Below are 26,408 nucleotides of genomic sequence, written 5' to 3' on the forward strand. Positions count from 1 at the left end.
ACAAGCGATTAAACGAGCACAAGTTCAAAAAAGTGTAATAAAAAAAAAAGTTTAACAAAATGTAAAAAAAATAATGAATTTTAAGAAAAATCTTTCCCTTTAAAAAAAAAAAAAACTATTAAACATATTTAGTATTGCATGCCTATAAAAGTCCAAACTATTAAAATATCACGATTTATCCTGCATGAAGGTCATAGAAAAAAATAATGGAATGCATAGAAATGTATTTAAATCAGCGGGAGCTGACTTGTAAGCGCCGGCCCCTACATGGGTTGGAGTCGCGGCTTCTGCTCTGACCGTGGTGTAGCCCAGCACTGGCCCAGCTGTAAGGCTAGTTCACACGGGCGATCACGATTTTTGCCATGGGAAAATCACGTTTTTGTTCCAATGATTTTTGAGCATCAGTGACGCTGGGGTGGGTTTTTTTGAAAATTGCATCGCTGTTGGCTGTGAAAAACGCTTTTTTTTTTTGATTAGAAAGTCTTATTGACTTTTTCAATGTTAAAATCTCATTGCAATGCATGTCTTATCCGTTGCACTAAAAAGGCTCCATAGGGAAACATGGGAGGTAAAAAAAAAAAGGCGCACATCGCAGAAAGAGCATGCCGCTTTTTGTTTTTTTTTTCAACATCGCATCGGTAGGAACCATCGCAAATTTGGTTTCATTATCTTTTTTTTTTCTTTTCCTGACTCTTGCATCATGTCAAAATCATGCTATATATATTTTTTTTTTTTCTTTTTATCGCTTGCGTGAAAGCACCCAAATGACTACTGATATTTTAAATAATTTTATAGACAATTGCTTAACTGTCAACCGCATCACATCAATGGACATGACAGTGGCAGAAGGGCAGAAAATAGGATAGAGCAGGGTCATGTGACTGCTACTGCACAAATAGTACAACACACTGATGCCTCATTGAATTATTTAGAATGCATGAAGTTAAAAAGTCCCAGAATACCACTTTAGAAACGGAAGCGTGTCAATTTATGCTCCAGTTATCCATCACTGAGAGATGCAGGATATGATGCTGCAGGTAGTGGCCAACATGTTCAATTTAAGGAAAAAAGTATGAAGATGAACAGTTATGAAAATGTCTCTCTGATTGCTACCTGTTGCACTGCCCTCTGTATATGATGGGTCAATCTGACTGTTCTATTGCGTGTAACGGAAGCTCTCTCATCCATTGATATCCGCACACAGTCCATAGACTAGACTAGACTAGCTAACAGGCCTGTCGACTACCCAAGCTTGCTCCTAATGGTGCGCACGCCTTACGTTTGTGTTGAGGCCAGCCCCACTTACAATTTTGTTGCCTGGAAATCGCCACTACATCTGACTCAGGCTTGTCCCAAATCAGGAGTGCAGCTCAACTGCGCTGCTCTATTTGGTTCCAGGTCAGTCAGCTGTCTCTTTCAGGTTGTGACTATAACATGGCTACTTTCTCCCTCTTGGTAGCAAGCAGTCTCTGGTCCCTCTTTATAGTGCTTGCTGTGTTCTCCAAAAGGGCCTTTCACATCCTGGCTCCTGCTGACCCTTTCTCCAGCAGCAGCTCCTCTGCAGACTATTGCACCTCCACTGGCTGCGCTCCCAAAAACCCCTCAGCTCACTGCAGTTCCTGCACTCTCCTGTGGTGCAGCAGGAACTTATCCTTTTTAGTTGGGAGCCTCAGCCAATCGGTAAGTGTCCATTAGGCATGTTCAGTTCTGCTGCGCCAAAATTTGGAGAACATTTTACAGTACTTATATAATGGTGTAATTTTGGGCACATTAACTCTTTAGACTAACCTCTGACATATCACTCCCTTTCAGTTAGTGGTGAAATCCATGTGGATGCTGCATATCTTGGTCTTGTCCATGCAACGGGCCAGAATAGAACAGAACCTGCTGCGCTATTCTTAGATGGAGCAGCAGTCTGTGAAAAAAAAATCGTTTCAATAGCCCCCTTGATTTTTATGGGTCCCGCCTTGCTCAATTACGAACTGCGCCAGAGCTGCGTTCTTAAATTCGCCGATGTGGGTCAATGTCACATCGCATTTTCTAGAATGTCAATTATGGAATCTGCACTGAAATTCCACAGCAAAGTACGGGACAGCGGGCAGAGTGGCGACTTCGTACCGCTGCAAGAAACCTCTGCAGTTTTCGGGGTTTTTTTTTTTTAGTCTGTGAAGTTGCCCCAAGAAGTAGAGAGATTACTATGAAGAACGCAGAAAGAAAGCAGAACGCTGATCCGTAATAATCGGCTAATTTACCGCAAAGTCTTGCTGTTACCGTAACATTATAAAGAGGGTTTACCATCTGACACCCCTCCCAGGATGCAGTACCTGGGGCAAACAGCAGCGCTTCGGGCTCCACTCCCAGCAAATGCCTGCATTAGCTGGATGAAGCTGCAGCCGACCAAAGATACGTAGCGTTACACTGCAGCCATTCAGATAAATGGCGTCCTGCAATACAAGGAGGGATCAAAGTTCACCACAATAAGAACCGCACTAAACACGGCAGCTCTCAGTTCTGGCACAGATGGAGCGTCCCAAGTGGGTCCCCTGTTCTATGACGCTCTTAAACCCTAATCGGGTACATATGAAGGTGTGATCTTGGCTCCGCCCCTGCAAGACTTTATTAAAAGATGTGTTCCCATATTGGCCAGACATGCGGCAGCCAAAAGGATGGAAACTTCTGTATGTGACTCAGTTATGCTGTTTGCAGAACTCCCATCCGAGTGAATGTCCTCTATGGGAGTTGGGGAGACAGAGTGGTGCAGCCTGGTCTGTTACTGTGATTCCTGACCACTGCGTTCAGCTCGGTCGGGGACTGTAGGGGGTCACCTCTGAGACCCGCACCTATCAGACTGTTATGGCGTATGCTGTGGGTGAGATGGAATACTCCCTTCAGGTGAAGGCCGCCCAGCCGAAGGTTCCACTCACCTGCACATGATCCTCCGGGTTTTATTCACCAAGGCAGATAAAATCCGTTCTCCACCATCTAACCATCACTGTTCGGATTCCTTCAAATATATAAAACTTAACTTTCGTTTAAAACACGATACAAATTCTCTAGATATACAGAACGCTCATTCTCAGCCTCTTTCCAGTTGTTTAAAGGGGTTTCCCCATAGGATAGTGTTGCTGGCCTTTGCTCAGGATAGATCATCAGTCGTTGATCGGCGGGGGCTCCGTTGCTCGGGATCCAAGTTGATCAGCTTGGCTGAGTGTCACATCAGTCCATTTCAGGCACTACGCTGTACACTGCATAGGGCCGGGCACAGTATTGCAGTTTAGTCCCTTTCACTTGAATGAATGTGAAGTCACTAGCTTGTCAATCAGCTGATCTCGAGCAGTGAAGCTCCACCGACCAACTATTCATGACCTGAGGAAAGGTCATCCGTAATTTACTTCAGAAAAACTCCTTAAGGACCAAGCACAGTAAATTTACAGCCCTTGGTCCTGGGCTTTAATCCCAGCCAATAATTTAAAAAAAATGGTGCAGGATTAACCCCTTAGTGACCAAGCCTGTTTGCGCCTTAATGACCAGGCCAAATTTTGGAAATCTGACAGGTGTCACTTTAACATAGAATAGCTCTGTAAAGGTTTTGCACATCCAAGTGATTCTGACATTGTTTTTTCGCCACATGTTGTACTTTATTAAGGTGGTGAAAGTAGTCCGATATAATTTGTGTATATTTATTAAAAGTGCCAAAATTGGGAAAATTTTGAAAAAATTGTCGTTTTTTCACATTTTCAATTGTAATATATCAAATATGTGCAAACATACTGTATAAATTTGAGCTAAGATATATATTTCCATCTGTTTACTTTATTCTGGATGCACGTTTGAAAAACTTTCATGTTTTTTTAACCATTAAGGAGACGTACAAATGTAACATTACTTTTCAGCATTTCATTTTGAGGAACACTTTGTTTTCCTATACCAAGCCAAGTTTGCAAAGGCTCATTAGTGTCAGAATAATAGATCCCCCCACAAATGAGGGGGGTCAGGAGTATTTTGACCCCATAGGTTTTTTTTCAGGAATTCAATTTAGAGGAGAAAAAGTAAAATTTCATATTTTTGCAAATATGTCATTTTAAGGACATATTTTTTCCTATAGTGAACATGAAAATGAGGATTTACACCCGAAAATGGTTCCCCCTGTTTGTCCTGTGTTCAAAAAAATACCCATTGTGGCCATAATCTTATATCTGGATGCACAACGGGGCCCAAAATGAACGGAGTAGTCGGTGGCTTTTAGAACAAAAATTTTGCTTGAAGGCCCCATTGCCCACTTGTAGAGTTCTTGAGCACCCAAAGCCATAGAGAACCCCCACAAATGACCCCATTTTGAAAACTAGACCCCTTAACGAATTCATCTAGGTGTACTGCGTATTTTCACCCCACAGTTTTTGAATGAATTCAAGCGAAGCAAAAGGAAAAAATTGTGATTTTCGTTTTTTTGGCAATTCTGTCATTTTAAAAAACGCTTTTTTGTACAGCACACATATGAATGAAGACTTGCACCCCAAAATGGATACCCCTGTTTGTCCAGTGTTCAGAGACATACCCATTGTGGCCCCAATCTTATGTCTGGAATCACAACGGGGCCCAAAATTAAAGAAGTAATCGGTGGCTTTTAGAACATAAATTTTGCTTGAAGATCTTTTATGCCCCATTGCCCACTTGTAGAGCTCTTGAGCGCCCAAAACTATAGAGAACCACCACAAATGACCCCATTTTGAAAACTAGACCCCTTAACGTGTTCATCTAGGGGTGTGCTGTGTATTTTTACCCTACAATTTTTAAATAAATATAAGCAAAGCAGTAGGAAAAAATTACGATTTTCATTTTTTGGGCAATTGTGTCAATTTAAAAACAGGTTGTTTTTTTTTTTACAGCACACATAGGGATGAAGACTTTAACCCCAATATGGAACCCCCCCTGTTTGTGCCGTATTCAGAAACATACCCAGTGTTGCCCTAATCTACTTACAGGACACAATGCTAGGCCTATAATGAAAGGAATACCCGTTGGATTTCAGGGTACAACTGAATAAGTTCCATGCCCCATCGCCCACTTATAGAGCCATTGAGCAGCTAAAACGATAAGGAACCCCCTCAAATGATTCCATTTTGAAAACTAGGCCCCTTAACGAATTCCTCTAGGGGTGTACTGACCCCACAGTATTTGATTGAATCTAAGCAAAGCAGAAGGTAAAAATCACGATTTTCTTTTTTTTTTGGCAATTTTGTCAATTTAAAAACGGAATCCGTAATTCCTATCCGGTCATGTGAGACCGGCCTAAGGTAGAGCGCTACTTTTTTATCACGTGACCGGGGACCGCTCAACGAGGCCACACGTCACTGCTCCAGGCTCTCGGCGACGTTGGTCGCCGAGAGCAAGGACATTTTAAGTACTCTCAGCTCCCCGCCTCCTGCGCATGTGTCCAGTGTTTTGTCAGTGGTCGCATGTGCAGAATCGGGGAAGGTTCATGGCGGAGGATCACGTCAGGGTTCAAATATGGAAGCCTCCGGTAAAAAGTTTCATCTCTCACCGATCGCATCGTTTAGGGGAGATAAAACTTCAATTTTTTTTTTACTCTTACGTGACCGCCATTATCCATTGTATAACGGCGAACACGTGACCAGGAACCGCTCACCGCGGCCCCCCCATGAAATCTCCAGGCTCTTGGCTAAGTTTTGTAGCCAGGAGCAGGAAGAATTTAAATTATCCTGGAAATCCACAGCTTTTGCACATGCGCCTGCCATTTTGGCGATGGGCGTGTGCGCAGAAGCTGGGGTAAGGTCTGCAGATAAATCCGGGGGCCTTATGTATGTACTTTCATCCTCCCTCACAATGAAACATAAGCTTTTTGAACTTTTAAAAAAAAAAACTTTTTAAACCTTTTTTACACTTTTTTTTTTTACTTTACATGATCACTGTTATCCATTGGGTAACAGTGATCATGTCCCCGGTGAAATCTCTCTGCTCTTGGTTACACATGGTAGCCAGGAACAAAGGGATTTTGAATTTCTTGGGGCCTGAGCCCCTCTGTGCACGCGCCTGATGATTGACGTCGGGCGCGCATGCGCATGCGCAGAAGGGGATTTCAGGTCTCGGAACACCGGGACATCGTTGAGGACCCGAGGTGAGTATTTTCACCTCCCCTCATGGATCCGATGTACTTTTTAAAAACTTTTTCGTGATCGCAGCTATCCATTGGTTAGCGGCAATCATGGGCCTGGGGACCACTCACCACGGTCCCCGGTAACATCTCCTGGTTCCCGGCTACCTTCAGGAGCTGGGAGATTTTGAATTTTCCGGAGCTCCCAGCCTTCTGTGCATGCGCATGACGTCAATCGTCTGGTGCGCATGCGCAGAAGAGCGGCGACGGGTGCCGGAGGACCCCCCTCACCGCAGAACACTTCGGAGAAGGCGGGTGAGTAATTTCAGCTGCCCTGATGGATCCGATCCATCAGGGCAGCTGAATCTTTAACTTTTTTTCCACTTTGTTGTGACCGGCGCTATTCAATGGATAGCGCCGATCACATTGCGGGGAGGGGAGGGGACTGCCTGCAGCCCAGGATGACAGCTCCATGCTGTCAGCTTCCTGCGGGCACCGACAGCATGGAGCTCTCACGTCAATAGCCCATGTGGCTTTATTCCCTGCAGGACACACGTTTTTACGTCCTCAGGGAATAAAGCCCACTTGGGCTATGGACGTAAAAACACTATGGTCTGGTCACTAAGGGGTTAAAGCTCCTGCAATCTAGCAGGAGCAGGTCGGGTCCTCAGCTGTCAGATGCAGCCGAGGACCTGGAGAAGAAAGCGGAAGTGATTATCATTATTTATTTTTTAACTACTTCTACCTTCCCCTTTACGGGCTACGTAGCGCTCAATGAGCACGACATAGTGCAGAGAGACAGCTGAAGTGTTAGTTCCACTATTTGACCCACTGATCACATGATCACCGGGTGCCCCCCTGACACAGCAGAGCTGCAGGGTCCTAGCAGACCCATATGAGCTCTGTTAATGACTATTGTCACTATAGGGAGATGTTTTCCTCTGTAACTGGGGATCATATGGATGCACCAACTACAATGGAAAAGTGTGAAATTAAAGAAAAAAGACGATGTGAATGACCCTCCGAGGTCTTATATGATGTCATGGGGGACATAGATGTTACAAAAATAAGTGTCAGAATAAAATAAAACTAATATATAAATAAATAAGAAAATGGCCCACTGCCAACCGAAACCGCCGCCATGTGCGCCCTGTAATCTGAGACTACACAAAATTATATATCAATGTCCAAAACAAAATGAGGGACCCGTTCATATACTTTTTTTTAGCGTAACTATATTAATTTTAAAAATAAACTTCATTTTTAAAAAGGTTGTTTTTTTTTAACCTTTTTTTTACCCTCAAATAATTTTTTTTTTTAATTATATTGAAGTTTATAGTTTTCAAACTTGTAATATGAGCCCCCGGCGTGGGGAAATAAGACTTTTTAAAATGCCATTTAATTCTGTGAAAATATTCAATAAAACCTTGTTGAAACTAAAAAATAACAAAAAATTAAATGTCACAGAAGAAAGTGCAGCAAAAATAAGGCAGCAAATCACCACATGGGTGAAATCCCTAGAAAGTGTCACTCTGGTCCTGAAGGGGTTAAACATTATTGACATGTATTTACTGCAAAAGGAATAGTCGCCCTAATAAATACCAAGAAAAGTACATGATTGTCTACAGCTTTATGAAGCATTTCTGTAACCTGTAATTAGATAAAGCTACCACTAGATGGCAGTACAGTTTATATTGTGCTATTGGAAATCACTACTCCTAGGTGGCACCCATTCAGAAACTTCCTACTAGAGAGCTTGTGTATTTTTTCTATAGCATGCAGTTGAACAGACCTACCACTAGATGGCATCCTATATCATTCATGGAGTGAAGGGGCTACTGTCTTTCCACAAAGGTGTAGGGATTCTTATGCAATGCTCCCTGGGAAAAATGCCAAGCAAATAAGTGAAGGAAGCCAACTCCTGAAGCCAGAGGGTTAATGAATCTCGGGCCGAGTACTGCAAGGATGCTGGGAGTCTAATACAGGCCATGCAAATAAGTGATGGACTAATCCTCCACAGCGCCACCTATTGAAATGGTAGTTTCCGTTACAGTCAGTGCTGCTGTGGAGGGTTATTCCATCACTCTTGCATTCACAAAATAACTAGATGACACCTTGGTACGATGTTAGCATTGTCACTGGATAAAGCGACCACTAGGGGGCTTTTGAATGGTTTTGCTGCTCACACATTCCAATGTAATTGTATAAAGCTACCACTAGATGGCCACACATAGAGAATTCATATTAGGTTTATTGGACATACCCACCACTAGATGGCAGCCGTCTACACTTTTACTTGTTTTACATGGTTGGCCTGATCGACACACATCAGTCGAAGCTTTTGTTTTTTGCACAGGTCTTGACTCGGCTTATGGGGATCAGCGATGCTAATACGACCGTTGCTCCCCAAATGCCGGCTCTACATCTCCCTGTTCACACACCCAACAGCGAATGTTTTCATGTTCATATAAATGAGCCAATCAGCTGATGGACAAGTGTTTGCTCATTCATTAGATGATTGTTGGCCACTTTACATGGATCGAATGTTGGGCAAATGAGTATTCCAAGAGACATTGGCCCATGCAAGTAGGAAGAACTAATGCTGGGTGGTACCTGTGCATTATTATTGTCACATGTAGTTTGATGCAGCTACCACTAGATGGTGCAGGTGCATCATTTAAAAGGACCACTTTTTTTTTTTTGTAACATGTAATTGTATAAAGCTTCCACTAGATGGCGACGCATATAGAATAGATCAGAGGTTCCAAATCGTTTTTGCCCCGTAGACCACTTGCCGATTTTTTTTGTTTTCCGTAGAGCCCCTGCCTGCCTAAGTCTGGCTGCATCTGCGCGTACCTGTCACTTCTTCTCAGTACTGCAGATAGTCCGCATGGCTCACTGTCGGACATGCACATGCGCAGTACAGATTTTTTTTTCAAACCCCTGCTTTTCCCGCATCATCACCAGGGCCGCGGGTCGTATGGCTTCTATTGACTTCAATGAAAACCGTCCATGCGGAATCTGCTTAAAAATAGAGCTTGCTGTGATTTTTTTCATCACGAGCGGAAAATCGCAATTGGTTTCTGCTGGTGTGCAGGAAAAAGCATTTTTCGATAGCATGTTATGGGCGGTATTTGCTGCGGAGTTCAGAGGCGGTTGCCCGCTCCGGATTCCACAATGCAGATCCGTCCGCGTGCAGCCGGCCTGATATTGAATTTGCCTTTCCTTAATAAAGTCCGATGGGTTTTTCCCAGCTGACACGGCGCTGCTCCCTGCTTGCTGTAGAGCGGACAATCGTCAAAAAAAAAAGGACAATTTTTATTCAGATTTTTATTGAAAAGACACAAAATGCAAGAAAATATTTGGATTTGGGACAAAACGAATCAGAACCTAGTAAAATTTTTTCATGAATGAATCCACAGATGATGCTGTTATTGGGAGGGGGGGGGGGGGGGGGGAGCCGGACGCTCCGATAGTGAGTGCTCAATATTTGGCTTCACATTAGTGAGGTTTAGTTTCATCTCCAGTGATTTGCAATCCACTTCTTTTTTTCGTAAGGAGATTGGCGCCGCGCTAAAAAACCCTTACCGCGAGGCATGAAGAGGGGAAAGCTATCAAACACTTTCTTGTGACAGTCCATAATGCAGGATAAGCCACGGGTACGCGATACGCACCCCACAAAGCAGATGGGTATAGTTCACACAAAACTGCTTGGGCTCCGGCGATCACGTGAAAACCATGCGCAGCAGAAACTTTATAGGTAAATTAGCGGCTGCGCAGGTCGCATTGTCCTTCGCCAGAGACCAAGACCATAAACAATGACATATCAGAGGTAAGTCATTTCTGTGATAAGTATTCTGTACACAATCTGTGGAAGGTGGATTATGTCATTTACAGAATGCCTAAGTGTTGATGACCTGCCTAAATGGACCCCACTCACGTGGACCCCCATTTACATCTCGTGCACCCCCAATTTTTTTTTTTGCTGACATGGACCCCAGCAAGTCGAAATCGACCCCCTGGAGGTCCATATAGACCACTTAGAGATCCTCTGGAATAGATTAATGGTTCCCAAAAATTTTCAGCCATGGAGCCCTTTTTGAAGCAAAAGTGGAGCCCCACAGAGGGTGTGGTCAGGGGAGGGGTTAGGGGCGTGGCTTATCTCAACATGATTTTGACCTCCAACGTTATAAAAAGGACAGGGTCATTTACAAAAGAACAGAGAGGAACGCTGGAGCGCTGGGTGGACTATTGATATACCTTATATTTAAAATTAACATGCTGCAGAATTAAATCCCGCCCCACATGTCAGTGCCCACACGGGTTTTGTGCAGATTTTTTCTATTTGCAACATCTCATCCACTTTGCTGCTACAGTTACAGTAAATTCCATTCGCCCGTGTAGTAATAGTCACCCACTAAATTGGTGGCCCTAGTGGTAAAAGCGACCCCTATATTGGTGGCCCAGTAGTAAAAGCGTTCCCTATATCAGTCCCAGTAGTAACAGCAACCCCTATATTGACCTCAGTAATAATAGTGCCCCTTATATTAGCCCCCATAGTAATAGTAACCCTATATTGGTGACCCCAGTAGTAATAGCGTCCCCAAAATTGGCCTCAGTAGAAATACTGACCCCTATATTGACCGCAATAGTGATAGTTACCCCTATATTGGTGACCCCAGTAGTAATAGCGTCCCCTATATTGCTGGCTCCAGTAGTAATAGTGTCCCCTATATTGGCCCCAATAGTAATAGCGGCCCCTATATTGGCCTCAGTAGTAATAGTGTCCCCTATATTGGTGGCCGAAGTAGTAATAGTGTCCCCTATATTGGTGGCTACAGTAATAATAGCATCTCCTATATTGGCCTTAGTAGTAATAGGGGTCCCCTATATTAGTGGCCCCAGTAGTAATAGCGTCCCCTATATCAGCCCCAGTACTAATAGTGTTCCCTATATTGGTGGCCCCGGTAGTAATAGCGTCCCTTATATTGGTGGTTCCAGGAGTAATAGTGCCCTCTATTGTGCCCCAGTAGTAATAGCGTCCCCTATATTGGTGGCCCCAGTAGTAATAGCGTCCCCTATATCGGCCCCAGTAGTAATAGTGTTCTCTATATTGGCCCCAGTACTAATAGTTGCCCCTATTGTGGCCCCAGTAGTAATAGCATTCCCTATATTGGCCCCAGTAGTAATAGTGACCCCTATCTTGTCCCCAACAGTAATAATGACCCCCTATTGTGGCACCAGTAGTTATAGTCCCCCCTATATTGGAGGCCTTGGCAGTAACAGTGACCCCTATTGTGGCCCAGTAGTAGTAGTGTCCCCCACATTGGTGGCCCCAGTAGTAATAGCGTCCCCTATATTGGAGGCCCCAGTAGCAATAGTGGCCATACATGGAGCCAGCTCATGTGATCTACATTGCTATGCCGACCACAGGTCCTGCATGCTCATTTCCTCAGTGCAGGCTGTCCGGACCGCATATTAGCCTCTTACTCATCAGCTCAGTACTATGGAGCAATTCCAGCAACCTGATTGGTTGTTTGGGTTGTCTGATTCAACCTCATTGGTTGTTAGGGCCGAAGCACGGAGTAAAAAGCTAATATGCGTCCGGACACCGCTACAGGGGTGACGGAGCCCCTTTGGGAAATCCTGGAATAGATGAAGCACACGTTTTCATCACATTATTGAACAAACTTACCACTAGAGGGCGGCTTTCTACAGTTTATGAATTAACGCTACATGGCGCCTGTCACGCAATTGTGGCCCTTGGGCCCCCTGCCAGACACAGTCTCACCGCCGTGGGCCGGCTGTGGGGGATGCTGGGGGAGGGCTGTTACTTAGGGAGCCGGCAGCCAATTACAGGCTGCAGACTTTTCTGGCGCGCTCCTCACTTCCACTGAGAGACCGCAGTTGTGATTTGTCAGTGCACCTCTGGCCGGACCAATCACGTGGTGGGGAGTGGAAGAGACCGGAGGAGGTGGTAAGTACTGTAATCTATCTACCTACCATGTTTCCCCCAAAATAAGACCCTGTCTCATATTAATGTTTGCCCCAAAGGGGCACTAGGTCTTATTTTTGGGCAGGGTCTTATAGAACTTACCTAGCAGGCTCAGTCCGGGTCCCTCTCGCTGTTCTCCGGAGCTCCAGCATGCTTACTGCAGCCCTCGGCCACTCACAGAAAATCGCCTCCTGGTTACAGGATTCATAAGTCCCACCTCCAGCAAGCGAAAACTGTGATTGGTTCTTGAACTCAGCCAATCAATGCAGTGCTCGGTAAACCAGTCACAGCCATCGTTTCCTGGAGGCAGGATTTATGAATCCTGTAACCAGGAAGCAATCTTCTGTGGGCGGCCGGAGACTGCAGCAAGCGTGCTGGAGCTCCGGAGAGCAGCGGGAGGACCCAGAACGAGTCTGCTAGAGAATGTTTTTTTGGTTTTTTTTTTATGTAATGTAGCCAGGGCTTATTTTTAGGTAGGGCCTATATTTCAAGCCTCCCTGAAAATCCATATCTATCTATCTCTTGAACCGCAGACCAAAAAAAATAGTACACTATTGTTGTGTCACTATAAATGAACCATAGACCAAAAATCATTACATTACAAAACAAAAACAATTCAAGCTTTGTATCCAGAATGGGGAACTAGTGACAGCGCCTTCATCGTAGCGCTAAATTACCCTCTGTAGGACACTATACAAATTTCCCATTGATAACCTTGAGGGATCAGACCTCCTCTACCATCTATACTAACAGATAGGATAGTCTAATGTCGAAACACTGACCCCTAGTGGAAGACCTGTATGTAGGTGTTCTCAATGCTGTTTGTGTCTGAGTCCAATATATGTGTGTCTGTCTAAGCTGCCTACCCTAGCTTTTCCTTGTCCACACAAGCGACCTCATCCTGCGCTCTGCTTTTAATTTTTTTAATAAAGTTTAGGATTGTTACTATGTCTGTACTGTGAAGGGCTTCTAAATATTACATAGACTATTCTGATCAGTGAAAATGATCTAATATGTCCATCTACCTATTTCCTATCTATCTATCGCATAGAATAATAATAATCTTTATTTATATAGCGCCAACATATTCCGCAGCGCCTACAAGACAGGGGAAATAGAAACAAGACCACGGTTACATAGTAATCAGTTGATGGAGACAATAGGGGTGAGGGTCCTGCTCCAACAAGCTTACATACTACAGGTAATGGGGTGATACAGAAGGTAAAGGGGCTGGAGATGTGCATGGTATGGCGAGGTGGAGAGTGAGGGATGCTATACACACAGACAATAGTCAGGCCGTATAGTGGCGGAAACGGGATGACTGCAGGTGCCAATTGATTACAGCTAGCAAGGGGTTTGCAGTCTGTGGGACAGGGAGCATGTTATCAGACGGAGTACAAAGGGGTTTGGTTTAGGGGATATGGTATGCCTCCCTGAAGAGGTGCGTTGTTAGAGCACGCCTGAAGCTTTGTGAGTCAGGGATTGCCCGGATATTTTTTGGTAGTGCATTCCAGAGGACTGATGCTGCTCTGGAGAAGTCTTGGAGGTGGGAATTAGAGGTTCAAATTAAAGGGGCAGGGTGGGTGGTGAATTGAGAATTGAGATGAGGGAGGCAATGTAGGGCGGTGTGGTACTGTGGAGCGCTTTGTGAATGAGGGTAGCGAGTTTGAATTGAATTCTGTATTTAACGGGCAGCCAGCGCAGTGACCGGCACAGGGCAGAGGTGTCTGAGTAGCGGCTAGACAGGAAGATGAGCCTGGCTGCCGCATTCAGGATGGATTGGAGAGGGAAGAGTCTGGTGAAGGGGAGGCCGATCAGCAGCGAGTTGCAATAATCGAGTTGAGAATGGATGAGGGCAACAGTGAGCGTGGTTAGCCTGTCCACGGTGGGAAAAGGGCGAATTCTTGCGATGTTCTTGAGGTGCAGCTGCCATGTTTGGGCAAGAGATTAGATGTAGGGGGTAAAAGAGAGATGGGAGTCGAATATGACCCTAAGGCAGCGAGCATGTTGTCTAGGAGTTATGGTGGCGCCACACACTGAGATGGAGATGTCAGGAGGAGGTTGGTTAGTGGAGGGTGGAAATACTAGTAAGTCAGTTTTTGAGAAGTTCAGTTTTAAGTAGAGAGAGGACATGTTAGAGACAGCGGACAGTCGACGGTGTTCAGGAGGAATGTTGCTGTGATGTCACGGGAAGAGGTGTATAGCTGGGTGTCGTCAGCACAGAGATGGTACTGGAAAACAAATCTCCTGATGGTCTGTTCAATATGGGCTATGTAGATACAAAAGAGGAGGGGGCCAAGGACCGAGCCCTGGGGCACCCCAACAGCAAGGGGAAGAGGAGGGGAGGTAGAGCCAGCAAAGCAGACACTGGAGGAGCGATCGGATAGGTAGGAGGAGAACCAGGAGAGGGCAGTGCCCTTTAGTCCAATGGAGGGAAGCATACTGAGGAGAAGTTTGTGGTCGACAGTGCCGAATGCTGCAGAGAGGTCGAGGAGGATCAGTAGGGAGTAGTCGCCCCTCGATTTGGCCATCAGGAGGTCATTTGACACTTTAGTCAGGGTGGTTTCTGTTGAGTGTAGGGGACGGAAGCCAGACTGTAGAGAGTCAAGAAGAGAGTGTTCTGAAAGATACCTTATAAGGCGAGAGTAAACCCGGCGTTCTAGTAGTTTGGAGGTGAAGGGTCGGTTTGAGATGGGTCGATGCTTGGTAGCATCGATCGAGTCAAGAGTCAGTTTCTTTAGCAGCAGGGATATGATGGCGTGTTTGAATCAGAAGGGGAAAATGCTAGAGGTCAGAGACAGATTGAATATAGTGGTGAGATGGGAGATGACCACTGGGGAGAGGGACCAGAGGAGGTGTGATGGAAGAGGGTCGCTAGCGCAGGTGGTGGGGTGAGTGGAGAAGAGCAGTCTGAAGACTTCTTCCTCTGTCGTTGGTCTAAGTACAGAGAATGAGTAAGAGCTAGATGCAATACTGGTGAGGCTAGGGTCAGGGCTAGTCTGGGATTGGAAGGTTATTTCCTGCCAGATGTAGTCGATTTTCTTTTTGAAGTAAGCAGCCAGCTCTTCAGCACGGAGATCCCGCATAAGAGGCTGCGGTTTTGGGCTGAGAAGGCAGTGGAAAGTGTTAAAGAGTAGAGATGAGCGAGCATACTCAATAAGGCAAACTACTCGAGCGAGTAGTTAATAGTAAATAACTACTACTCGCATGGACAGCAGACGGAAAAGCCGTAGGGCATGTACCTCGGATGATGGGAAGGTGAGTGAGGGCGCCGAGGGTATGACCCGGAAGGTGCATTGTGGGCAGAGAAGAGCACCTACTCCTCCCCCTCGCCTGTCTTTCAATCTCTGGGTATGGGAGAACTGCAGGCCCTTGTAAGACCGTCAGCAGGGGAGGCCGTGTCAGACGGCTGTATCCACGTTTCTGTTAGAGCGAGCAGGTTTAGGGATTTAGCAGTTAGTCATAGATGGTGGGGAGTTTATTACATGCTGACTGGCAGATCCAGAGCGTACATTGAAAGGAAATCGGGGAGGGTATGCATGGACTAGTGGTTGGGCTAGTAGGGTGTCTCAGTGGAGCAGGTGGGGAGTAATAGAGGGTGGGTCAGGATTGGGAGAGATGTCCCCTGCTGCTAGTAGCAGCGGTATAGTGAGGGTGAGCAGGTGGTTAGGGGATTTATGAAGGCGATGGTTATGTTTCACTGTGGCTTCAGGGGGATTGAGATATTTTAGGAAAGCGTGCATGTGAGCTGTGCATGGGTGAAGAAAGGAGAGAGGAGCTGCTATGGATAGAATGCCCCAGAGGGGGGCGCTGGACACAGATTTGATAGAAAACAGTAAAGATAAGAAAAGAGACTACAGTAGTAGTGATGGTCAGGGAGTGCACTTCAGTTCTATTTATTTCATATCTGTATCAGTCAGTCAGCAGTGTGGATACACCCGCAGATGCTGGACTGCCGCACAACAAGAACTTTATTAGCTGCCCAGCCTCAGACAATGTACAAGCAGCACTGCCCCGCCTCCCTTGGTCATGTGACCGATCACGTGCCCATGATGTCATGGAAGGTCCTCCGAGCAGTAGTGGATACTCCGGAGACCAGTGACGTTACGGCAGTAGTGACGGGACGTACGCATGACGTTACCCCCCCTGACATGCGGTCTCTGGTTTCCCCTCCGCAGCAGTGACGTCACGGAGTTATGCCCTCTCCAGCCTCGGTGTTTCGGGTGTTCCTCACCCGCTGGAGATCGTACAAGTATCGCTTTGTCCCCTGGGTGGCGCTGAACCTGGCTCGTAACCGTAGGTGTGGTTGGTTGTCAAATATTGTTAGCCACACCCCCTGCTGCGCCATTGGTCGGTTTTATGCATGTGTAGATAAAAAACTGAAAAAAAGTCAGTAAAAAAATCTTTAAAAAAATATCCCTTTATGTCCTGGGGAAAAGCAGGAAAAATAATTGTGGTACAAAACAAAGATAATAAACCGTCCCATGGGGGACGTCCCTAAGCAGTGCCCGCTCCTTTAACCCCTTAAGGATATGGCCTAGTTTGGGCTTACGAGCGCAACCATTTTTTGCGGATTTTAATCTCTATCTTTCAAAAGCCAGAACTTTTTATTTTTCCGTTGATGTGGCCGTATGAGGGCTTGTTTTTTGCGTGGCGAACTGTAGGTTTTTTTGGTGCCACTTTTGAGTACATTGACTATATTGTAAAACTTTTATTATTTTTTTATGATAACAGGGAGAGAAAACGCATCAATTCTGCCGTAATTTTTTTTTTTACTGCGTTAATCCTGCAGCATAAATGGCACAATACATTTTTTCTGCAGCCGGAACGGTTACAACAATTCCAAAATTCTTATAATTTTTTTACCACTTTTCTGCAATACAAACCCTTTTTTGGAAATCATTTTTTTCTAATTTTCTACATTCAAAGCCCTATAACTTTTTTATTTCTCTATGTACGGAGCTCTGTGAGGGCTTGTTTATTGCGAGACGAGCTGTAGTTTTTATTGGTACATACAGCTTTTTCGATCACTTTTATTGCGTTTTTTGGGAGGCAAAATGCTAAAAATTAGCATTTTGCCTCAGTTTTTAAGCATTTTTTAGCGCTTTTTGCCGTGCAGGATAAAAAGCGTGTTCAATTTATTCTACATGTCATACAGACACGACAATACCAAATATATGGGATTTTTTTCATGCTAATATGAGAAAAAGCCCAAAAAAGGTTGTTTTTTTAAAAACATTTTTATTTTTTGTACATTTTTATTATCTTTTATTTTTTTACACCATTTGTGTCCCTCTGAGGAACTTACATCATACCACCGATGATCACTATGATAAGGAATTGCAGGACTTCTCTCCTGCAATGCCTTATCGCTTATTACAGCGATCACGGGCAATGGTAATACAGGACGCCTGTAGGCAGCGTCCTGTTACCATGGCAACCAGCCGGGCTCTCTGCGATTACATCGCGAGAGCCCGATGATCTCACAGAGGTAGCACCCTCCCTTTGTGAACCCTTCCCATTCTGCAATCTAGATCGCGTCAGGTAAGGGGTTAACAGCAGGGGGCGCATCTCCGATGCACAACCGCTGTTGCAGTGGGAGGCTGGCTATCAGTGACAGCCGGCTCCCACTGGCAGATAGCAAGAGATCTCTTATGGTCTTACGCTATTCCTATGACCCAAGGGTATGTCCAGTTGAGAGAAGTACCTTGCCTCAAGGACATACCCTTACATCATATGGAGGGAAGGGGTTAAGACTTAAACACTCGGGTCCTTAGGGGGTTATTCGCCCGGCGGTGACCCCCTGCGTAACACCAGGGCTGCCTGGGGTATAAATATTAATAAATAATACGGTGAGCTACTTACCCCCCAGCGCTGCGGTTTGTTGTGGCAGATGATGTCACAGGGAATCAGGTGACTTGTAGCGCCATGTTCCTGAATTCTTGACATGATGGCGCTCAGGATGTGATTGCTAATACCAGGAGGACGAGCTGTGACATGGCAACCTCTGATTTACTACTGCGGTCACCTGTCCGACCGCGGCATCTAAATGATTAACAGCCACGATTTAAGTCATGACCTGTCGGTCGTCATGTGGCACACAATTACTGCTCACATCCGCCGTACATGTGGAGCGGACAACAACAAGGGGTTAAAGGCGCCATTTACTATAGGAACCATAATTTAATTTTAAAAAGGTAATAAAATGTAAGTGTAGCAAAAAAAAAAAATCATTTTATGTAATTTTATATATATATATTTTTTATTTTTAGGCAAGGTGACCCAAAACCCCTTTTTTATTTGAGTCCAGTGTTCACTGTATATTGTAATATTTCAGCGAGATTTATTTTATTGCTTGTACTTTTTATGTAAAAATGAATTAGAATTCTTTATTAATAAAAAAAAATTATGGCCGCTGGGGGGACTTGAACTTACAATTTCCTGATGATTTGTACAGCACACTGCAATACTTCTAAAAGAGCTCCAAGATGATAAACGTATAGCAATGGAAGGCCTGTAGGGCCTTACTAGTTTTCTGGTTGCCACAACAACTGTTTCACATCCTACAACTGCTTCGTCCTTCCGTCTCACCAGTTAGATGCTGCGATCAGCAAGTGAGTATTGACCGCGGCATCTAAAGGGTTAAACAGCTGGGATCAGAGTTATCGCTCATCCAGCCACTGTAGGCAAGTGTCCTTCATGTAACCTGTCCCTTATGGAGTGGGCTCGGCTCTTGCACTCCGCCATTGGGTCGTACAATAATGTCAGGGCTGGGTCACAGCTGCTGGCACTGAAGACTGTTGCCCAAGTACTGCATATTGGGTTCCTATGAGAAACAGCCCAGTAGGGGGCGCTTTGTTATGAAAATACACGTGTTCAGACAGCAAGTTCTGGACCCTCGCACTTCTACTGCTGTGGATTTGCGTTTTGAAATTCTACAGATTTGCCCGCAGATATAGCTTCTTTGAATGGCGCAAATCCACAATGCGCTCTTCCCTGTAATATCGGAATGGAACCACAGCAAGAATATTGATGTACTCACTGCCTTCCGGGGGTTAATGACGGGATTTTACATCGGGGGAGGGGGGTGCTAGATCACCGACTTGTTACGTGTCAGTAAGTCGCTTTCTTGCTCCCGCAGGACGCTGCGCCATGTGCCTGCCGGCTGCCGCGATAAAGTCATCGCGGATGCTGAAGTCTGCTCCTCGCTCGTCGCTTTCTTCCAGCATCTGTTTACATCTGATATAACCAAACAGAAGGAGCTGCTGTCCCTGCTCCCCTCCAGCACCCGCGCCATGTATCCTGCGCCCGATGCCAGCCACCAGCAGCAGTGCCTACAGGCCACACTCAGTGCCAATGACATCATGTACAAGTCTCTTGGATTCTCCATTGACCGGCAGCCGAGCTCTTTGGACGCCGCAGGAACTGGAGTGTTTGTCTCCAGAGGCTTTGTGCCTAAAGGAGCCTTAGTCTCCATGTATCCAGGTAATGTCCGAATTATCTGCCCCGACCACCGTCCTGTGGACCAGAGCATCTCCCTACAAAAATCCATCCATCCTGTATTCTACTCCAGAGCTGCACTCATTTTGCTGGTGGTTTCACTGTGTACATACATTACTTAACTTGTATTATACTCCAGAGCTGCACTCGCTATTCTGCTGGTGGAGTCACTGTGTACATACATTACTTATCCTGTACTGCTCCTGAGTTACATCCTGTATTATACTCCAGAGCTGTACTCACTATTCTGCTGGTGGAGTCACTGTGTACATACATTACTTATCCTGTACTGCTCCTGAGTTACATCCTGTATTATAATCCAGAGCTGTACTCACTATTCTGCTGGTGGGGTCACTGTGTACATACATTACTTATCCTGTACTGCTCCTGAGTTACATCCTGTATTATAATCCAGAGCTGCACTCACTATTCTGCTGGTGGATTCACTGCAATCAATGGGATTCTGCAGACTTCAGAGCGTAACCCCCCCAGCATTCTCTGCCTGTTAAATGTCTGCACAAAGCTTGTTCAGGTGATTTGCATTCTGGGAATTGTTGGCATTGCACTACACTTGCAGTTACAAAGTATACAAAGCCTAATTTCCGTCTCTCACTAAGAGTTCAGGAAGGCTGCAGCGTAAGGGGGTGTCTGTTGACAATGTTGCAGTTTCCAGTAACAAGCAGCAGAATTGTGAGTGCAGCTCTGCAGTATAATAGAGGGAGGTGAACTCTGCAGACTCCCTTGTGTTCTGCTGTGGATGTTCTTCAGCAGTGAGGGGCGGCGGTATTAGAGGGAAGCGCTCTTCTAGGAACATTTATCTATATGTTGTATGAACTTACAGGAACCCTCTGAGCTCCCAACATTTAGAAAATGGGGTGACATCATCAGCTGGGATTTCCTTTATAACAGAGGATCCCCTCTTCCATAGAAGTACTGCACTTTATCGCTGGCCTCGATATATAATTCATCACTTTAGACTAATACCGGGTAATAACAGTCATAAATCTTACTAAGGTCTCATATTCGTCTCTCCAGCTTTGCCCTCGATGGGTTAAACATAGACTATAAAGCAATGTATGATCCGTCCGCTTTCTCCCATAGGCGCCGTTTACCAGAATTACGAGCCCATTTTCTTTCAATCGATCGGAAATCCATTCATTTTTCGGTGCCTTGATGGAATTCTCATTGATGGGAACGACAAGGGAATCTCCAAGTCCGTCTACAGGTCAGTTGTTGGGCAGCACGGAGCCAACCTCGCAGCAGCGCCCATCCTCTTCCTAGACTCAGATAACTCTTTTTGGCCTCCTTCACACATGGGAGAGGGGATTGCTTATTATAGGGGTTGGGCAGGAAGACAGAATCAGTACTGTTGTATCTTGTCTCCACCGGGAGTATGGGTGGAGACAAGAATGTGCCGGCAGCAGTGAGAGGAAACACTTACATAACACCCACTAGTGAGCGGCTCCGACGGGCACACACACAGAGTGGGGGCAGCAGTGCAGCAGCACAGAAGCAGATCGGCTAGCGCTGATGGGAGGTAGCCGGGGAGACTGACAGCGGGGACCGGTCAGTGACGGTGGAGCAGTGAGGGGAGACGGCAAAGCACCAGGGAGAGTGTGACAGGTGACAGTAGTGGAGCCTGATGCTGGGAGCTTACATAGCCAGCGAGCGAAGGGCCGGCGGCCGCTGATAGTAGCAAGGATACCGGAGCTGGGAGCTGACATGTCAGTCAGCGTAGTGCCAGGGGGATACAGGGCAGCCAATCAACAGTTGGGGGCGTGCACTCTGCCTCCACCTATTCTCCTGGCCAGCCAATCAACTTGTGGGTGTACTATTTGTCTCCACCCATTCTTGTGATGGAGAGAAGATACAACAGAATCCTTACCCATACCTGCGGTGTCGAAGCCTCCACCTATAAGCAGCAGGTCACGCAGTATAGCCTTTCTGCGTGCATATCCTCCTCAGAGGGGACTGGCTGTCCTACATATCTTAATAACCCAGCTGGCCCTTTCCTCTCTCCACATTGGCCATGACAGAGGAGGGGGCTTGTTTGGTTATTCAGGTTGGGAGGGGGCTGGCTGTTCCACAAGGACATGATGGGCGCAGAGAGATTCCACACCACGTGGCTCAGTGTCGGAACCGGGAAATAGTGGAGGTTTTGACAGCATAGAAGCCTTATCAGGGAGCCGCAAATAAACTAAACTTTAGTAAATTAAAATTTGATCAGCTCAGAACTACTATCAGTAACATTAATTGGGACAACATCCTCAAAAATATCAGTACAGACGACAAATGGGAAAAGTTTAAAAGGATCCTAATCAGCTCATGCGAGCAGTTCATACCCTTTAAAAACAAAAGAACTGCAAGTAAAAGGAAACCAATGTGGTTCGACAAGACAGTAAGGGGGGCAATAAACGAAAAAAAGAAGGCAGCGAAGAAGCACTAAAATCATACAGGGAAAAAAACAAATCATGTAAAGAAAAGATCAAAATTGCTAAGGAGGAAGCAGAAAGACTGATCGCCAAAGAGAGCAAAAATAACCCTAAACTATTCTTCAATTATATTAACAGTAAAAGGATTTGCACCGAGAGCACTGGCCCTTTAACAAATAATGCACGAGAAATCATTGAAGATGATGGAGGGAAGGCAAATCTATTAAATAGTTTCTTTTCAAGTGTATTCACAAACGAAAAGGAAATGCCACATGAGATGCAGGGGAATAAAATGAACCCCCCCACAACATATCTCATACCTAACGCTGGAGGAAGTGCGGAATCGGTTAAAGAAGATTAAAATCGATAAATCGCCTGGCCCAGATGGAATACACCCAAGGGTACTAAAGGAACTAAATGATGTGATAGCTAGGCCGCTATATCTAATATTTATGGATACTATCAAGACCGGGGTTGTACCATTGGATTGGCGCATTGCTGACATGGTTCTAATTTACAAAAAGGGGACCAAAAGTGAGCCTGGTAACTACAGGCTGGTAAGTCTCACTTCTGTAACTGAAAAAATATTTGAGCGGTTTCTGAGGGATGCCATCGATGAGCACCTCAAGGAGAACAAGGAAATAACTCCTCACCAGCATGGATTCATGAAGGGTCGATCATGTCAGACCAATCTGATCAGCTTCTACAATGAAGTAAGCTCTAGGCTGGACCTGGAAGAGTCTATTGATCTCGTATATCTGGACTTCTCTAAAGCATTTGACACCGTGCCACATAATAGGCTGATATATAAAATGAAACAGCTCGGATTGGGTAAAAACATGTGTATCTGGGTAAAGAACTGGCTCAGAGATAGAAAGCAGAAGGTGGTAATAAATGGTTCGTACTCTGATTGGGCCACCATTGCTAGTGGGGGGGGCCACAAGGTTCAGTATTGGGCCCCATGTTCAATATATTTATCAATGACCTGATAGAGGGGCTGCACAGTAAAATATCAATATTTGCAGATGATGCAAAATTATACAATATAATTAATACAACGGAGGACAATGTGTGGCTACAAACGGACCTGGATAAGATGGGGGCTTGGGCAGAAAAATGGCAAATGAAGTTCAGTGTTGATAAATGTAAGGTTATGCACATCGGCAGGAGAAACGGATGTCACCAATATACACTAAATGGGGTACTGCTAGGGAAAAGGGATATGGAAAAAGACCTGGGGGTACTAGTGGATTGTAGATTAAACTGGAGTAACCAATGCCAGTCAGCTGCTGCAAATGCAAATAAAGTCTTGGGGTGCATTAAAAGAGGTATAGGGGCGAGGGATGAGAACATTATCCTCCCACTATATAAGCCACTTGTCAGGCCTCACATGGAATACTGTGTACAGTTCTGGTCACCGGTGCTCAGGAAAGATGTTACAGTGCTGGAGGGGGTTCAAAGAAGGGCAACTAAACTAATACATGGAATGACGGGACTGGAATACCCAGAGAGGCATCAAAATTGGGATTATTTACACTGGAAAAAAGACGGCTAAGGGGTGATCAAATAACTATGTATAAATACATGAGGGGACAATACAGGGATCTCTTCCATGATCTGTTTACACCCAGGACCGCGACAGTAACGAGAGGGCATCCGCTACGTCTAGAGGAAAGCAGGTTTCATCACCAACATAGAATGGGGTTCTTTACTGTAAGAGCAGTGAGACTGTGGAACTCTCTGCCTGAGGATGTGGTGATGGCAAAATCCATAGAGGAGTTTAAGAGGGGACTGGATGTCTTTCTAGAGCGGAAGGATATTACAGGATATAAATTTTAGGTGACCAACGGGTTGTTGATCCGGGTTTACAGGCAGGTAGGAACTATTAGAGGTTGATCCAGGGATTAGTCTGATTGCCATTAGGGACTCGGGAAGGAATTTTTCCCTCGAAGGGCTAATTGGCTTCTGCCTCTTGGGGTTTTTTGCCTTCCTCTGGATCAACAAGGATGTTAAACAGGCTGAACTAGATGGACATTGTCTTCATTCGGCCTTACATACTATGTTACTATGTAAAAACCCTAGTCTAAGAGGGGCTGTTCAGTGTGATGAGAAACTTACATTGGGTTGTGTTTCAGGTCGTGCAGCAGAAGGGATCAGCTCGGACCCCTGAAGATGTGTGACTGCACCTGGCTGACCAGCATCCCCCACAACCCCCTCGGTGTGGGACAGTACGTTAATAACTGCTCTAATGGTAATCTACACTGTACAAAACTTTGCTGCCGGTCTTAGATAACATGGCACCCTGTGTTGAATACATATATATATATATATGCACTGATGGGCAGTCTGCCTCCATTCTACTTCTGCAAAAGGAAGCAAGAGAGTAGCATGCCAACACCAGAACAGCTCAGTGAAGAAATTCTGTACAGAATCAAGCTCTGTACGTAGATATAGCACCAGAACCAAGCTCAGTACGTAGATACAGCACCAGAACCAAGCTCTGTACGTAGATACAGCACCAGAACCAAGCTCTGTACGTAGATACAGCACCAGAACCGAGCTCAGTACGTAGATACAGCACCAGAACCGAGCTCAGTACGTAGATACAGCACCAGAACCGAGCTCAGTACGTAGATACAGCACCAGAACCGAGCTCAGTATGTAGATACAGCACCAGAACCGAGCTCAGTATGTAGATACAGCACCAGAACCGAGCTCAGTATGTAGATACAGCACCAGAACCGAGCTCAGTATGTAGATACAGCACCAGAACCGAGCTCAGTATGTAGATACAGCACCAGAACCGAGCTCAGTATGTAGATACAGCACCAGAACCGAGCTCAGTATGTAGATACAGCACCAGAACCAAGCTCCGTATGTAGATACAGCACCAGAACAAAGGCAGATGTATTCGAGGTGTGATCATTCCCCGTTAGGAAAAAGGTCATCCAGTCAGGTGGAGCTAAGTGAGGCAGCATCTTGTGGAGCTGCATGAATCATCCTAGAATCATACAATGGTAGAGTTGGAAGGGACCCCCAGGGTCATCTATTGCACTAAGCAGGTGGTTGGACCAGATGACCCTGGAGGTCCTTCCAACTCTACCATTCTAGGATTCTAGGATGTTGTTGCTGTTACATTGTGGTGGTGATAATAGATCCACAGCGCACTCACCAGACCTCAACCCTAGGGGAGAATATAATCTGAGGGGCTCTGATTATATCACATATTATGTACCCCCCATCAGTCATTACTGATACTAATGTCCCTCTTCTTCCTGTAGAGCGTGCTGCTAACGTCTGCTATCAGGAATTTGATGTCCCCGACTCTTTCCCAGTTGAGCTGAGGCAGTACATCCCCAATGTCCGCTACGCACACGATGTGGAAGGGTCAGTATGGTCGTTCTCAATTGTTACAAGTCTACTGTGAGGGCAGGTAGCTGCAGGCAGTGATCAGGATGCGGTAGCCCCAGCATCTAAGAGGTTGTCCAGGAGTAGAAACAAGCTCTGCTGTTCCTCCCCTGTAATGCTAATTTTGTGTCTGGAATTCACTTGGATTGGGGGTTGGGAGGGGGGTTGACATGCAGAAAGATCATCCCGGGAAGGGGGGTGAATGTATACAACATGACCCAGTGTCAGAACCGAGCCGGATGTGAAGGTCTTTTTGTGAATAGTTTTGAATTGGTGCTTAGTTGCTATACATTTGCCTTCCCTTTTTTTTCAGGCCATTACGATGTGTGGTTCTCGTCGCTCTCAGAGACATTCACTGCGGTGAAGAGCTTTTCTCAAACTACTTTACTCTTGTGCAGTAAGACAGACCAGATCCCTGCTCAGACGCCACAGGGAAAACTTCAATTCTATGGCAACTGGTTTGCAAACCTGTGCATATTATGATTCTGTGGGCCTGGAGCCGAACAATGAAGATCAGAGTCGGCTCAATGCCAGGCAGCGGCTCGGCTTTCCTTTGTATAAGCTGAGAATTCCTCCGATACACTATTTTTTTATAAAAGGATTAAAAATAAATGCAATAAAAAGTGTTGTTAAAAAGGTGGAATACCTCCAGCGCCTCCGGCAGCGCTCCATTCAGCACAAGGCAGGAGCCTCGGCACTTGAAGCTTTGGCTTCTTCAGGTTTAATCACAAATTGTACATCTTGGTGTTTTGCTCACATGTAAAACTATGCAATGAAGTTCAGGTTGTCAGACTGCATTATAGCTCATTGTCATGTAGAGCTGTATTCATTTTGCAGCCTTCAGAGCGGAAATCTTCTAGTGTTCCCTTATAAATGGGGGGGATATATCAAAACCGTTCCAGAGGAAAAGCAGAGCAAATGTTCGTGGTGATCGGCCAGCACTTACTTCTCGTTTTTCAGA

At 45.5% G+C, this 26,408-nt stretch overlaps 1 protein-coding gene across 3 annotated transcripts; it reads left to right on the forward strand.

Moving 5' to 3' along the window:
- Nucleotides 1–16,173: 16,173 nt before the first annotated feature.
- Nucleotides 16,174–26,083, forward strand: SETD9 (SET domain containing 9). Of its 3 annotated transcripts, none has more exons than XM_066602376.1 (6): nt 16,174–16,407; nt 19,249–19,592; nt 20,709–20,832; nt 24,175–24,290; nt 25,321–25,426; nt 25,761–26,083. In XM_066602376.1, the coding sequence occupies exons 1-6, from the start codon at nt 16,304–16,306 to the stop codon at nt 25,846–25,848; spliced, it is 882 nt and encodes a 293-aa protein (XP_066458473.1). In that variant the 5' UTR covers nt 16,174–16,303; the 3' UTR covers nt 25,849–26,083. The 3 variants fall into 3 exon arrangements, with proteins under 3 accessions (XP_066458473.1, XP_066458474.1, XP_066458475.1); XM_066602377.1 differs by having other exon boundaries at nt 24,175–24,257; XM_066602378.1 differs by having other exon boundaries at nt 16,174–16,403.
- Nucleotides 26,084–26,408: the final 325 nt, after the last annotated feature.

Source organism: Eleutherodactylus coqui, chromosome 5, assembly GCF_035609145.1.
Source record: "Eleutherodactylus coqui strain aEleCoq1 chromosome 5, aEleCoq1.hap1, whole genome shotgun sequence".
Taxonomy (NCBI): domain Eukaryota; kingdom Metazoa; phylum Chordata; class Amphibia; order Anura; family Eleutherodactylidae; genus Eleutherodactylus; species Eleutherodactylus coqui.

Coding starts and splice junctions, on each gene's coding strand:
- SETD9 (XM_066602376.1), top strand. CDS start 16,304: ATGCCCTCTCCAGCCTCGGTGTTTCGGGTGTTCCTCACCCGCTGGAGA. Junction 16,408..19,248: donor AACCTGGCTCGTAACCGTAG/GTGTGGTTGGTT, acceptor TTGCTCCCGCAG/GACGCTGCGCCATGTGCCTG. Junction 25,427..25,760: donor TACGCACACGATGTGGAAGG/GTCAGTATGGTC, acceptor CTTTTTTTTCAG/GCCATTACGATGTGTGGTTC.